This window comes from Caretta caretta, chromosome 23 (genome assembly GCF_965140235.1).
Source record: "Caretta caretta isolate rCarCar2 chromosome 23, rCarCar1.hap1, whole genome shotgun sequence".
Lineage (NCBI taxonomy): Eukaryota > Metazoa > Chordata > Testudines > Cheloniidae > Caretta > Caretta caretta.
This window is the reverse complement of record NC_134228.1, coordinates 2,007,346-2,021,144: the sequence shown is the minus strand read 5'-3', so window position 1 is coordinate 2,021,144 and position 13,799 is coordinate 2,007,346. Positions and strand designations below refer to the sequence as shown.

Here is a 13,799-nt window from a genome sequence, read left to right as displayed (position 1 = left end):
GCGAAGGGAGAACTTGGGGATTCCCAAGAGACGGAGATGCAAGCGGCCGGGAGGCAAGGGGCCTTTCCAGCGCAGCGGGCTAGTTTGGTTTGGGTGGTGCCGGGCCCAACCGGGAGCCTGGAACGGCTCAAAGGGACCTGGGAGAAGGGAAGATTTTTTCGCTTTGGGCCGAGAAAGTTCTCGGAGCACAACTGTGCGGCATGTTCCCAACACCGCACTAGGCGGGAAACGGCAGGAAAGAAACGGTCCCTGTCCCCAACCCCGCCCTTTTCAGGCCATCTTCATCCTGGGAAGAAGCGACAGGCGCCACAACCCCCTTTCCCCCTCCCATTTCAGGTCGGTTTGCGGGCGTGCGGGCAAGGTGGGAGGGCGGAGAGCTGGACGTGCCTCAGTATTTCTAGTCGGAGCCGGTCACGCCCGCGTCGTCTCCTCTCCCACCCACAGGCCTGGCTCAACGCTCCCTCCCGGCCTGCCTCCCGTTCCTCCTCCAGCCGCTCTGCCGCCAGCGGGACTTGCGGTGGCCCGGGGGGGGTCCCAGGATGTGGGACAAGTCAGAGCTTTTATTGGACCCACTTCCGCCGGGGGGAGAGACGCGCTTCGGAGCCTCCTGGCGCCCTGGAAGGGACCCAAAGAAGAGCTCCGTGTTTGCTCCAAAGCATGTCCAACACAGGATCTCCCCTCCCCTCCATGTCCCTCCAGCTCAGATCCCCGGTGCCCGTCGCACGGGCGTTTCATGCCGCCGGCAGGATGGCACCTGGGTAGAAGCCATCCCGCCTGCCCCTGCCCTCTCAGGGAGGCCATTAGCCACGGGGAAGCTTCCCTTCCCTGCTAGCCTTTGTCTCGGGCGTCAGCTGCCCAGTGGAGCCGCTGCCCGAGAAGTCTGCTGTGCGTGGGGATATGTCAGGGGCCTGGCGCCCGCGGGCTGAGCCTGGCACAGGAGCCGAGCCCGTTGCAGGCTGGGTTTGTGTTTTGAAAGCCCTTGGGCGTTTTTGCATCTGGTGGTTTGGGGTCTGAGTGGAGGAGCCTGGCCAGCAGCTCGCCCCCGGGGGAAAGGGGCTGGCACGTCCTGCCCCTCGCGTGAGGCCATGAGACCGTGCGTCTCGTTGTGTGGTGGTGCCTGGGGGCGCCCGACACCAGCGCTTCTGAGCCTCACCACTACGACTGACCCACAACCCCCTCGTGAGCCTGGCGAGGGGCAGCCCTGGGCCCAGCAAGGAGTGATTTGTTCAGAGTAGAGTTCAGAACCCAGGAGTCCTGGCTCCCAGCCCCCCCGCTCTAACCACTAACCCCACTCCCCTCCCAGAGCTGGGGATGGAACCCAGGAGTCCTGGCCCCTCGCCCCTTCCCCCCTGCTCTAACCACTAGACCCCATTTCCCCCTCCCCCGAGCCAGGAATAGAACCCAGGAGTTCTGCTGCCCCAGCCCCCCTGCCCTAACCAGCAAAGCCAGAAATGGACCTCGCTGGCTCCGGCAGAGTGGAAATGCTGACGGGCTGTTTATTTTTAGCAGCAGGTTCATGGTTCAAACCCCGTTATCAGCTCCGCGTGCCTGTCTGGCTGTGACCCAGACCCTCGTTTTCTTGGCAGGAGGTCGGGGCGAGGCAGGTGATTTCGGGACTGATCCTGCCTCAGTTTGGCTGCTGGGGGCAGGACGGGGAAGCTTGGGCTTCTCTGCATTAGCAAGAAGGGGCGTTTTTCCTGCGGGGTGTCGGCTGTGTTGCAGTGACCAGGCCGGGAGGCCCCAGGGTAGCCGGTCTCGCCTCGCCGCCACAGGGGGAAATGGGCCGCCAGGTTGTCCCCCCCGGACCGTAGAACCAGTTGGACCTGCTGTGTCATGCGGGTCGCTGCATTCCCCCAGGGGCCCCTCCAGCAGGATGTGTGTGTGGCTGAGGCGTGTCTCTCTTCTCCGCCGTGTTGGTCCCAAGGCTCTGGATTTGAAGCCCTCAAGGGATGGAGAAAGGCTGGCTCAGACCCATGGTCCTGCTGGCTCAGGGTCCTGTCTCTGACCGTGGCCGGCGCTGGCTGCTTCAGAGGGAATGAACAGAACAGGACAATTATTGCGTGAGCCATCCCCTGCCGTCCAGTCCCAGCTTGGGGCAGTCAGAGGTTTAGGGACACCCAGAGCATGGGGTTGCGTCCCTGACCATCTTGGCTAATAGCCATTCATGGACCTGTCCTCCAGGGGCTGAACTCATTCCGTTTTGAACCCAGTTCTCCTTCACAACATCCCCTGGCAAGGAGTTCCGCAGGTTGTCTGTGCGTCGGGTGAAGTCCTTCCGTTTGCTTTCATCCTGCCACCTGTTCGTTTCCCCGGGTGACCCCTGGTGGGGGTGTTAGGCGAAGGGGTAAGTAACACTTCCCTACTCGCTTCTCTGCGCCCTCTGTGATTTCTCAGCCCTTTCCCCCACCCCCCCTCAAGGCTACTTAACACACTTCGGTGGCACGGCTGCCGTGTAGCCGCTCGCTGCGGCAGGAGCCGGGCTCTCCCAGCCCTGGCGTTAAGCTGTCTGCCTGGCTGCACAAGGTCTCTCGGGGTGTGAGCGATGGGCCTGGCTCGGCTGGGCTGCTGTTTGCCCGTCCCCATGATTCTCCCCGCGGTGGGAACCTCGCGCCGGCTGACACGGGGGGGGGGTTGAGACACCAGCTTTTGCACCACAAGCTGCGCAAGCCGGAAACCGTCTTGAGTGTTGTAAACGCCTGGATCCCCCCGATGGCTGGGGGGTCCCTGTGGGCAGCTGGGCCGGCTCAAGAAGTCCCTGTACGTGATGTAACCGTCCCCCTCTTCCCCTTTCTCACAGCCGCTGCGTCTGCCTGTTTTCCTCCACCGCCGCCCCGTGAGAAACAAAGGTCGTTGTGCGGCTGTCGTCAGGCCTCCGCCACGATCTGGCTTCCCAGGATCCCCCGGACCTGCTCCTTGGGGGTGGGTCGGTCCCACCGGCTGCCTTGGGGGGGTGCCGATTGCACGTGGCCGTGGGGTGCTGGGCAGCGCTGGCAGGGGGCAGGAGCCGCTTTGTAGCGTGGGCCGAGGGTGACCAGACAGCGAATGTGACAAATCAGGACGGGGGTGGGGGGTAATAGGAGCCTATATAAGAAAAAGACCCAAAAACTGTCCCTATAAAATGGGGGGCTCAGCGGCATCCGATTGGATCAACTCCACTGTTGCTCCGAGCCCCGGATGTGCACAGGCCGGGGCCTGGTTTCCCCCGTTCTGCGCTCCCCCCCCCCCAGCCTTTCATCCCAGTAAGGACGTGCCCGGGCTCTGTCATCCTCTGCTCGAGTCCTGGGCAAGTCCTCCTCTCGCTCCTGCCTCAGTTTCCCCACAGGGCAATGATCCTCCTCCTGTGCTACGAGCTCCCAGCTGGGCCAAACACCAGGGCCGGCTCTGTCCTGCTGCTCCCCTTTGGTAGGACGGGTGGCAGGGCCCCAGGCTGGGTTTTGACCCCGAGAAGGGAGCGGGGCTGGAGGCAGGAAACCATCAGGAACTTGGCCGTTGCTTTGACATGGGAGGGCCCTGCCACCAGGCAGATGGAGGCTGGGGAAGAACCCGCAGGCGCCAGGGGAAGGAGCCGGGAGCTGCCCCGCCCCGTCCTGGGGGAGAGTCTCCCAGCTCCCTGGGTGGCCAAACCTGAATCTCTCCCCACCCCCACGCGGTGCGAACGCTCCCTGCCCGGCGCTGGGGAAACATGTCCAGACAAAGGGGTGGCAGGTGATGGCCACGGACCTGCCCGGGCGGGGCGGGCTGAGAGCCGTAGAACCAAACAGCAAACCCTGGATGTGATGGAAACCAGGCCGGGGGGTGGGGGTCAGCCCCCCGTACTCCCAGCTAGGGTGACCAGACAGCAAGTGTGAAAAATCAGGATGGGGGTGGAGGGTAATAGGAGTCTATATAAGACAAAGCCCCAAATATCGGGCCTGTCCCTATAAAATCGGGACATCTGGTCACCAGAGACCCAGCCCCCCCTGGGCTGGGTTTTCGGACGCTCTGCGGAGCCGGCTGGGGACGGGGCGTTTCCTGCAGAGCCCGGAGCCGATTCAGCTTTATGAATATTTGATGGCAGATGAAAGCGTGCCAGGAGCTTGGCTGAAAGGCCCCACCCTTCCCACTGCCTTGTGCGTGGGCAGGGCCGCCCGGGTATTTCAGGACTGGTGCTTTGCTTTGCCTTTTCCTTCCCACCGGCGGAGGGGGGCCAGGGGGTGGTTTGTACGCTCCGGGTTTAGGACGTGACTCAGAGGCGGGTGAGCGTCGCGCAGAACCAGCAAGAGGAGCCGAATCGCCTGGAGGTGAGAGCGGGGTGGGGAGCGGGGGCTGAAGCAATCTGCCAAGGGGCGGGGGGTGGCCCAGGACGCTGGCTTGGAGCTCCTCGGGGCGGAGCCCCCCGGCCCCTGGTGGGCGATTGCAGGGTGGGACGAGGTCGGACCGGCCGGGAGTTCAGACACATCTTCCTGGGAAGCCAGGATGGATTTTTCGGGCCGGATCCTGGGCCGGGGCTGCCTGGCTGGGAAGGAGAGAGACGCCATCAATAAATCCAGAGGGAAACTGAGGCCAGGCCTTGGCCCCTGTCCCTGGGCTCCCGGTGGCCTTTGGGGTGGGCAGAAATAAACCCCTCCCCCCCCAGGTCTGGCACTGGCATGGTGCTGGGGATGTGTCCTGTCCTGTCCTGGGCTCGGGAGAGTGGGCTGGTGGCTGGTTGTGCTTTGAGAGGCAGGGGGAGGAGCTACCCCCCCCCACCGGCTGCACCCCAAAGCTTTCCTTTGAATTCCCCCCACCCCGGAGCTGAGCAGGCCGGCTTGGGTTAGCCCTGCTCCCGCGGGGCGCTGAGACCTGGACCCCTGACACCCCCAGGGCTGCTCTCCCAGTGCCCCTCACTCCTGACCCGCAGCCCAGGGGTGCTATTTGGGGGGGCGGGCGGGTTCCTCCCCCCAGTTTCAGACAGCAGCTCAGCTGCTGCATGTCCTAGCCCCAGCCCCCCCGCAGAGCTCTCACCTGCCCTGGGTGTGGCCTGGGGCTTCCCAGGGGAGAGGGGCTGGCCCCAGGCCTGCCCCGGGGCAGGGAGTCAGGAGCTTGTTTCCGGAGCCAGGAGGATTGAGAGAAGGAAGGCTGGGGACTAAATTCAGGTTCTGGAAGCCTGTAAAACAGGAGTCCCTGGCGGCGGGGGTCGTGGACGGGAGAGAAGAAGTCCAGCCAAGTCCCCTGAGCCAAGGTTACGTTTGGAAAAGGGGGGATTGGGGGGCGCCGGTGAAAAGAAGGGGCCGAACCCCAGGGCAGGGCGAGCCGGGTGTCGGGCGGTTCCCACCCTACCTGTGGTCCTGACGTGGCCTGAGCTCCTCACAAGGTCTGACCCGTTTCCCCGCCCGGCCCCCCGGGGAGGTCGGACGGGCTGTCGGGCCCATGGTACAGATGGGGCACTGGGGTGCACACAGCACAGGTCAGATTTTTCTAAGGTGAGAGTTTCAAAAGCTCCCGGGTTAGCTGCTTTGTAACCCCCGCGAGCCGGCCAGTTCATCTTTGGGCGCTTGCAAACCTTGCAGCCTCTGTCCCTGTCGGCGGGCCGGAGGTCAGAGGGGAAGGCCAGGGCGGGGGGAGAACCCGGGTCCCTCCGGGCCCGCAGACCAGCTGCGCGCTCTGCCGCAGGCTGCAAAAACCAGAGGCCTCTGATGGGAGCAGCAAACCCCAGGCGGCCAGTTCTCTGAGCCTCCAGCGAACGGTCCCAGGCCGTGGGGAGGAGGGTTGGTCAACAGCCTGAAAAGCAGCCCGGAGGTTAGGGAGGCTGGAGACTCGGCCGAGAGGAGATCACTTAACCCCCCGCAGGGTGGCAGGTTCTGCCCCGGGCTGGACTGCTGCACAAGTTCAGATTTTACCGGAAAACCGTTTGGTTTGGTCCTTTTCTGCTCCGAGTGTGAGACAAAGGAGGAGGGAGAAAGTGGCGTGTTGAGCATCCGAGGGGTTGATGGGTTCTTAGGGGGTCAGCTGTAACCAGGCCAACTCCGGGACAAAGCCCAGAACCTGCCTCCGCAGCGCCCACGACCCTGTGGTGTTGTGTCCTCTGCCAGGCGCTGGGAGTGGGTGAGCGGAGATGGGTCACTTGGTGATTCCCTGTCCTGTTCGTCCCCTCGGGGGCACCTGGCCCTGCCCGCTGTCAGCAGACAGGACGCTGGGCGGGACGCACTGTTGCTTTGACCCAGGCTGGGTCTCTCATTCCCTGGCACCATCTGTGTGCTCAGCACCGGTCAGCATATGCCAGAAAAGAGAGCCCAGAGCCAATGCCTATAAAACGTGTAGCCCCCTGCACTCCCGACCTGAGTCTCTCTGCCCTGCAGGTCCCACCAGCTTGGCTTGACCATGCTCCGCCGGGGAACAAGCTGATCCCAAAGCCACCCGGATTTCTGACGTGGGTGATGATGTGGCCCTGGCTCGCTGGGGATGAGGCCAAGGGACCCCCATCCCCCCAGGGGCTGTGACGCTGACCGGGAGCTCCCAGACAGGCCGCTGCGGCCGGCTGCCGATCTCGGATCGTCTCTTCGCAGAGACCAGACTCGGGCCGTCGCTAGCCCAGCGAGGGGAATGGCTGCTCCAGGCGTGGGGGAAACCCTGTGTTGAGTCATGCAAGGTACCGTGGAGCCAACGAATTGTCCCGGTTCAGGGCCATTGCACCTGCATCTCCTCTCCGCAATGGCTCCCACCCGCAGGCTGCCGGTCCTGGCTGGGGTGGAGACCCGTCTCTGTCTGTCCCGGGCTGCCCGGCCCCTTCCCGTGCCATTATTCCCGGCTCCCCCAGAGCCACTGGTGACCACCCGGTTCCTCCTAAGCAAGCGTATTTTATCTGTAAGGTAAAAACACGAGAGAGAAAACCAAACAGAGACCCCCCGGCCCCTGCCCCCACCTCCACAAAGGCTCTGGTCAGTGTCCTTCCCTAAGGCCTGCCCCCCGTCCAGTTGTTTGCTGGATCAGAACAAAGCCCAGAGCCTGGTTCACACCCACCCATCCCCGGTCCCTGGAGACTCCAGTGGGAATCAGAGCTGCCAGTCGCTCCGGGGGGGGGTCCATAGGGCTGATAGGAGGAGGAATCCCTCTGCCCTCCCCCCCATCTCAGCCTAGCCCAGCCACCGCTGCATTGCAATGCGCCGGCCCTCCAGGGGTTACGCATCATCCAGGAAGCTCTGGGGTGGTTCTGTCGGTCCCAGGAGTAGCCGGAAGAAACGCTCGCACGAGGCAAATCGCTCACCAGAGCCGGGGAAACGAGCCAGGGTAGAGGGCGCAGGAGGAGAGGGGCCGGGGCCGGGGCCAGGGCCGGGGCCGGGGCCAGGGCCAGGGCCGGGGCCGCCTTGACGAAGCTGCTAATTGCCCCGAGGTGCCCGCCGTGGGGAAAGCAAAGGGGTGGCCAATGTGGCGCAAACCTCCCCTCCCGGCGGAGACGCAGGTGCTGGGCCAGGGGCCTGCAGGCTGGCAGCCGGCCGGCGCTCTGGTCACACAGGGACGGCACGGCCGGGGCTGCTGACTCAGGGGCTCGCCAGGGCCGTGCAGCTGGAGTCCAGGCTCTGGGACCCCCCCCAGCCGGAGTCAGTGGCACTGGTTGTGTAGACAGACCCCCCCGCAGGCCCGCGCGCGCTCCCCCCGAGAAGCCCTGCTGTCGGCTCCCAGGCAGGCTGGGGGCTGGCTGCCCGGCCCGCTGAGAAGGCAGGAAAAGCCCAGGGAGGAGAAGGTGAGCAGGGCTCCGGCCGGGGAAGCTCGCGGCTCCATGGGAAGGGTGGGGGGCTGATGGCCACTCACTCGAACTGCTGCCCGGGGACTTGCTCCTGTCCTCTAAGCAGGATCTGGAGGATGCTGGAAGCCGCCCATGGGCGCTGCCCGTGGGTTGCTGAGTGCGCCGGGCGCGGCCAGGTGGCAGCATCTGCCCGTGGGGCCAGCACATTAGGTCTGTGGTAATAACAACCTGTGGCTAACTAATCACTGGTAACTATGTGATGAGATTACTGGTTCTGTGGATGAAGGGAAAGCAGTGGATGTATTGTTTCTTGACTTTAGCAAAGCTTTTGACACGGTCTCCCACAGTATTCTTGTCAGCAAGTTAAGGAAGTATGGGCTGGATGAATGCACTATAAGGTGGGTAGAAAGCTGGCTAGATCGTCGGGCTCAACGGGTAGTGATCAACGGCTCCATGTCTAGTTGGCAGCCGGTACCAAGTGGAGTACCCCAAGGGTCGGTCCTGGGGCCGGTTTTGTTCAATATCTTCATAAATGATCTGGAGGATGGTGTGGATTGCACTCTCAGCAAATTTGCGGATGATACTAAACTGGGAGGAGTGGTAGATACGCTGGAGGGGAGGGATAGGATACAGAAGGACCTAGACAAATTGGAGGATTGGGCCAAAAGAAATCTGATGAGGTTCAATAAGGATAAGTGCAGGGTCCTGCACTTAGGACGGAAGAACCCAATGCACAGCTACAGACTAGGGACCGAATGGCTAGGCAGCAGTTCTGCGGAAAAGGACCTAGGGGTGACAGTGGACGAGAAGCTGGATATGAGTCAGCAGTGTGCCCTTGTTGCCAAGAAGGCCAATGGCATTTTGGGATGTATAAGTAGGGGCATAGCGAGCAGATCGAGGGACGTGATCGTTCCCCTCTATTCGACATTGGTGAGGCCTCATCTGGAGTACTGTGTCCAGTTTTGGGCCCCACACTTCAAGAAGGATGTGGATAAATTGGAGAGAGTCCAGCGAAGGGCAACAAAAATGATTAGGGGTCTGGAACACATGACTTATGAGGAGAGGCTGAGGGAGCTGGGATTGTTTAGCCTGCAGAAGAGAAGAATGAGGGGGGATTTGATAGCTGCTTTCAACTACCTGAAAGGGGGTTCCAAAGAGGATGGCTCTAGACTGTTCTCAATGGTAGCAGATGACAGAACGAGGAGTAATGGTCTCAAGTTGCAGTGGGGGAGGTTTAGGTTGGATAGTAGGAAAAACTTTTTCACTAAGAGGGTGGTGAAACACTGGAATGCGTTACCTAGGGAGGTGGTAGAATCTCCTTCCTGAGAGGTTTTTAAGGCCCGGCTTGACAAAGCCCTGGCTGGGATGATTTAACTGGGAATTGGTCCTGCTTCGAGCAGGGGGTTGGACTAGATGACCTTCTGGGGTCCCTTCCAACCCTGATATTCTATGATTCTATGAACTAGTTTGCTGATAACCAATTAATCTGAAGTCAATGGGTGACAATGTTCCCGGTGATGCTCTGGCACTAAACCGTGGTCGAGTCAGCGGCAAGTGGCCCGGCTCAGCCCCGGGTGCCACCAGGTGCCCGTCCCCACAGGGCTGGGCCACCCTGCAGCTGCTCTGACCTTCCAGGGGTCTGGGCCGGTTACACTCTTAGGCCCCTGATCGTGTGTCATTCGGGCCTGGGGCTTGTTCCTCTGTGGTGCCCACGTCGGCTATTCCTGGGGTCCCGCTTCCCCGGCAGCTTTGCATGGGCTCAGCCCCGGGTTCGTCAGTTCGCTCTCGGCCTGGGTGTATTTGTCATTCTTGCAGGTGCTCTGTGGCTAAGAGCGCTTGGCCTCTCCGCCACCAGCCGTGCAGGTGAGCTGGGGTGACGCTCGGTGAAAGCCCCCCTCAGGAACCTTAATGGGATGGGAGTCTTGCCCTCAGCCCAGCCTGGAACCCTTCCCTGGGCTCTCGCCGGGGTGAGCAATCCCGGCTCGTCTCCAGCGCTGCTCAGCAGCATTGGTCCCATTGTACAGATGGGAAAACTGAGGCCCTTAATATACCATAAGAACATAAGACTGGCCCTGCTGGATCAGACCAAAGGTCCGTCTAGCCCAGTGTCCTGTCCTCCGACAGTGGCCAGGGCCAGGTGCCCCAGAGGGAATGAACAGAACAGGGAATCATCCAGTGATCCATCCCGTGTTGTCCATTCCCAGCTTCTGGCAAACAGAGGCTACGGACACCATCCCTGCCCATAGTCTTGGCCTTCACAACATCCTCTGGCAAGGAGTTCCACAGGTCGACTGTGCATTGTGTGAAGAAATACTTCCTTTGGTTTGTTTTAAACCTGCTGCCTATTAATTTCACTGAGTGTCCCCTAGTTCTTGAGTTATGAGGACGAGTAAACAAAACATCCTTATCTACTTTCTCCCCACCCATCATGATTTTATAGACCTTGAGCATATCCCCCCCCGGAGTCGTCTCTTTTCCAGGCTGACAAGTCCCCGTCTTCTTAATTTCTCCTTAGTCAGCAGCTGTTCCAGACCTCCAGTCATTCTTGTTGCCCTTTTCTGAACCTTTTCCAATTCCAATTGATCTTTTTTGAGATGGGGCGACCACAGCCGCATGCAGGATTCAAGCTGTGGGTGTCCCATGGATTGATACAGAGGCAATGTGATATTTTCTGTCCCATTATCTGTCCCTTTCTTCGACTATTCCCAGCATCCTGTTGGCTTTTTTGGCTGCCGCTGCCTGTTGAGTGGATGTTTTCAGAGAACTCTCCACAATGACTCCAAGATCTCTCTGGAGTGGCAACAGCTAATTCAGACCCCATCATTGTATATGTACAGTTGGGATTATGCTTTCCAATGTGCATTACTTTGCACTTATCAACGCTGAATTTCATCTGCCATGTTGTTGCCCAGTCCCCCAGTTTTGTGAGATCCTTTTGTAGCTCTTCGCAGCCTGCCTGGGACTTAACTAGCTTAAGTAATTTAGTATCGTCTGCAAATTTTGCCACCTCACTGTTACCCCTTTTTCATTTATGATTAAGTTGCGTAGGGCTGGTCCCAGTACGGACCCCTGGGGGACACCGCTATTTACCTCTCTCCGTTCTGAAAACTGACCCTTTCTTTCTTTTAACCAGTTACCGATCCATGAGAGCACCTTCCCTCTTATCCCATGGCAGCTCACTTTGCGTCAGAGCCTTTGGTGAGGGACCTTGTCAAAGGCTTTCTGGAAATCTAAGTACATTATCTCCACTGGATCCCCTTGGTCCACATGCTTGTTGATCCCCCAAAGAATTCTAGTAGATGGGTGAGGCATGATTTCCCGTTACTAAAACCATGTTGACTCTTCCTCAACCAATTATGTTCACCTCTGTGTCTGACAATATGGCCCGTTATTATAAAGAACAATCCATTAACCACCCCCTCTGTGTCGCAGGCTCCGTGATGGCAGAGGACCATGAAGGGGACCAAGCTGCTGACGGCGACCTTGGCCCTGCTGACGCTGCTGGCCCTGAAGGCCTATATGGACTGGAGCTTGGAGCAGCCCGAGCACCTGCCCGCCCCTGAGCCCGCCTGGCACCCCAGCCCCCTCCCGCTCACCCAGCCGCTGGGGGACGACCCGGCGGGGCTGCTGCTCCGTCTCAACGCCTCTCTCCAGCGGCTCCGCCACAGCGTCCCCGAGGCGGACGCCTACTGGAACCGCCAGCTGCGCGGGCTCTTCCAGGCGCTGGAGGGGGGGCCGGCCAACGGCACGTGGGGCTGCGGGGACGGGCCGGCCGCGGCGGCCGCCATCAGGGACTTCGCCTCGTACCCGGACCAGCACCGGCGTTTCGTGCTGCATGCCGGGTGCCGCAGCTTCCCGCTGCTGGTGAACCAGCCCCACAAGTGCGCCGGCAACGGGACCTTCCTGCTGCTGGCCATCAAGTCGGTGCCGGGCAACTTCGCCGCCCGCCAGGCCGTGCGGGAGACCTGGGGCCGGGAGGGGGCACACGGGGGGCAGCCGGTGCGCACCATCTTCCTGATGGGCGCGGCCCACGGCCCGCACCAGCCCGACCTGCGGCGCCTCATCGCCGCCGAGAGCCAGGCCTACGGCGACGTCCTGGTGTGGGACTTCGAGGACACGTTCTTCAACCTGACCCTCAAGGACTTCCTCTTCCTGGGCTGGGCGTTGGCGCACTGCCCCGACGCCCGCTTCGTGCTCAAGGGCGACGACGACGTTTTCATCAACACGCCGCGGGTGCTGGCCTACCTGGGGGCGCTGGACACGCGCCGGGCCCGGACGCTCTACACTGGGCAGGTCATGGCCAACGCCTCCCCCTTCCGCCAGGCCTCCAGCAAGTACTACATCCCCGAGTCCTTCTACGCGGGGCCGTACCCGGCCTACGCCGGCGGGGGCGGCTACATCTTCTCGGGCCGCCTGGCCCCGGCCCTCTTCCTGCTGGCTCAGCACGTGGCCTTCTACCCCATCGACGACGTCTACACCGGGCTCTGCTTCCAGGCGCTGGGGGTGCGGGCCGAGGCCCACCCCGAATTCCAGACCTTCGACATCGCCGAGAAAGACCGGGCCGACCCCTGCGCGCACCGGCAGCTGCTCCTGGTGCATCGGCGCAGCCCGCCGCAGACCATGCAGCTCTGGCTGCAGCTTCGCGACCCCCAGCTCAAATGCTGATGGGGGGCTGAGCGCTGGCTGCAGGGGCCCCAGCCTTGAGCGGAGAGGGCCCTGGGACATGGGGCTCCGGCAGGGCTGGAGGGGGGCTGCCCGTGCTGGGGGCCAGGACAAGAGAACGGGCCAAGCGGAAACGTGGTCCTGGCTCTCTGCCGCCAGACCGGCAAATTCCCTCCTGCTGCCTTTAACTGGCCCCCCAGCTGTGAGCTGGGCCATGGACCTGGGCGCGCCTGGGGGCGGGGGGCACTGCTCTGGGCAGCTGGCTGTCGTTCCCGGATGGGCCATTAAACAGTGTCTGGCAGGACCGTGGCTCGGCATGGGTGCGAATCGAGTGGCGCTTCCCCGACCCAGCCCCGCTCTGTGCAATTCCGTCTTCTGAGTGCAGCGGACCTGGGTGTGGAGGGAACCCAGGGCTGCAGGTCGGGAGCGGGGGGCACCGGCAGAGCCGGGGGGGGGGGCAGGGCTGGTGGGGGCTGCGGGTCGGGAGGAGGGGGGGGGGTGGAACCTGTGGCTGCAGGGGCAGGTCTGGCTGCTGGCCCCTGGTGTGAACTAGTCTCACGGGGCCCCAGCCCGGCGCTTGGGCACAGGGCAAACCTTCCCCTCGCGCCCTGGCTGCGTCAGCCTCACCCCAATGCTAGCGCCCCCTGGAGGCTGCCACTGGTGGTTACACTCTGTCCCCTGCAAGGTGAGAGCTGAAGGGCTGGAGAACAAAGGAATCCGGTGACCTCCTGGCCTGGGACAGGGACAAAGCCCAGAGGAGGAGGGGGTGGAGGGGGGTCAGTTTGGGGCTGGCTGGGACATGGAGTGAAGGGCAGACGTGGTTGTCTGGCTCCCTGCCCCCAAAATGGACCCGGCTGAGGGGTCCTGTTCTCTGCACCTACAAGTTCTGCGTTAGACCATGTTCCTGTCGTCTAACAGAAGTTTATTAGATGACAGGGAAGGCGGGAGGGGCGGATGGACGGAGGGGTCGGGGGGGGTCTGGGGGGCGGATGGACGGAGGTGGGGGGGGGGGAAGGCGGGTGATGCTCTGGAACAGCTCCCTATGAAGCCCCAAACTGACTCTCTCCAGCCCCTCCTCCTCTGGGCTTTGCCCCTTTCCCGGGCCAGGAGGCCACCGGATCCCTTTGTTCTCCAGCCCTTCAGCTCTCACCTTGCAGGGGGGAAGGGCCCAGGCCATCAGTGTCCAGGAAACAGGGTGTCGGCCATTCTCTGTGTCCAGACCCCTGCACACACCTGCCCTCTAGGGCTCTGCAAGGATCATACACCCTCATCCCACCCCCTAGATACTTAAGATCTGCCTAGGGGAAACTGAGGCACCCCCACACTATTCAGAGGAAACATTAAGAACAGTCCCGCTTCGTCACAGCAGTGCAGCCTCTATCCAGCCGGCAGGGGGGGCCCTGTGCTGGCCCTTTAACCCCTGCTGCTGCCTGGG

At 62.0% G+C, this 13,799-nt stretch overlaps 1 protein-coding gene across 4 annotated transcripts; it reads left to right on the top strand.

Annotated features, from left to right (window-relative positions):
- The first annotated feature begins 80 nt into the window (after positions 1-80).
- On the top strand, positions 81-12,668 carry B3GNT8 (UDP-GlcNAc:betaGal beta-1,3-N-acetylglucosaminyltransferase 8). Of its 4 annotated transcripts, XM_048832803.2 has the most exons (4): positions 81-2,344; positions 2,798-2,919; positions 6,318-6,607; positions 11,135-12,668. In XM_048832803.2, exon 4 carries the CDS (start codon positions 11,156-11,158, stop codon positions 12,365-12,367), a length of 1,212 nt encoding a protein of 403 aa, XP_048688760.1. In that variant the 5' UTR covers positions 81-2,344; positions 2,798-2,919; positions 6,318-6,607; positions 11,135-11,155; the 3' UTR covers positions 12,368-12,668. The 4 variants fall into 4 exon arrangements, with proteins under 4 accessions (XP_048688760.1, XP_048688761.1, XP_048688757.1 ...); XM_048832804.2 differs by lacking the exon at positions 2,798-2,919; XM_048832800.2 differs by having other exon boundaries at positions 81-2,919.
- Positions 12,669-13,799: the final 1,131 nt, after the last annotated feature.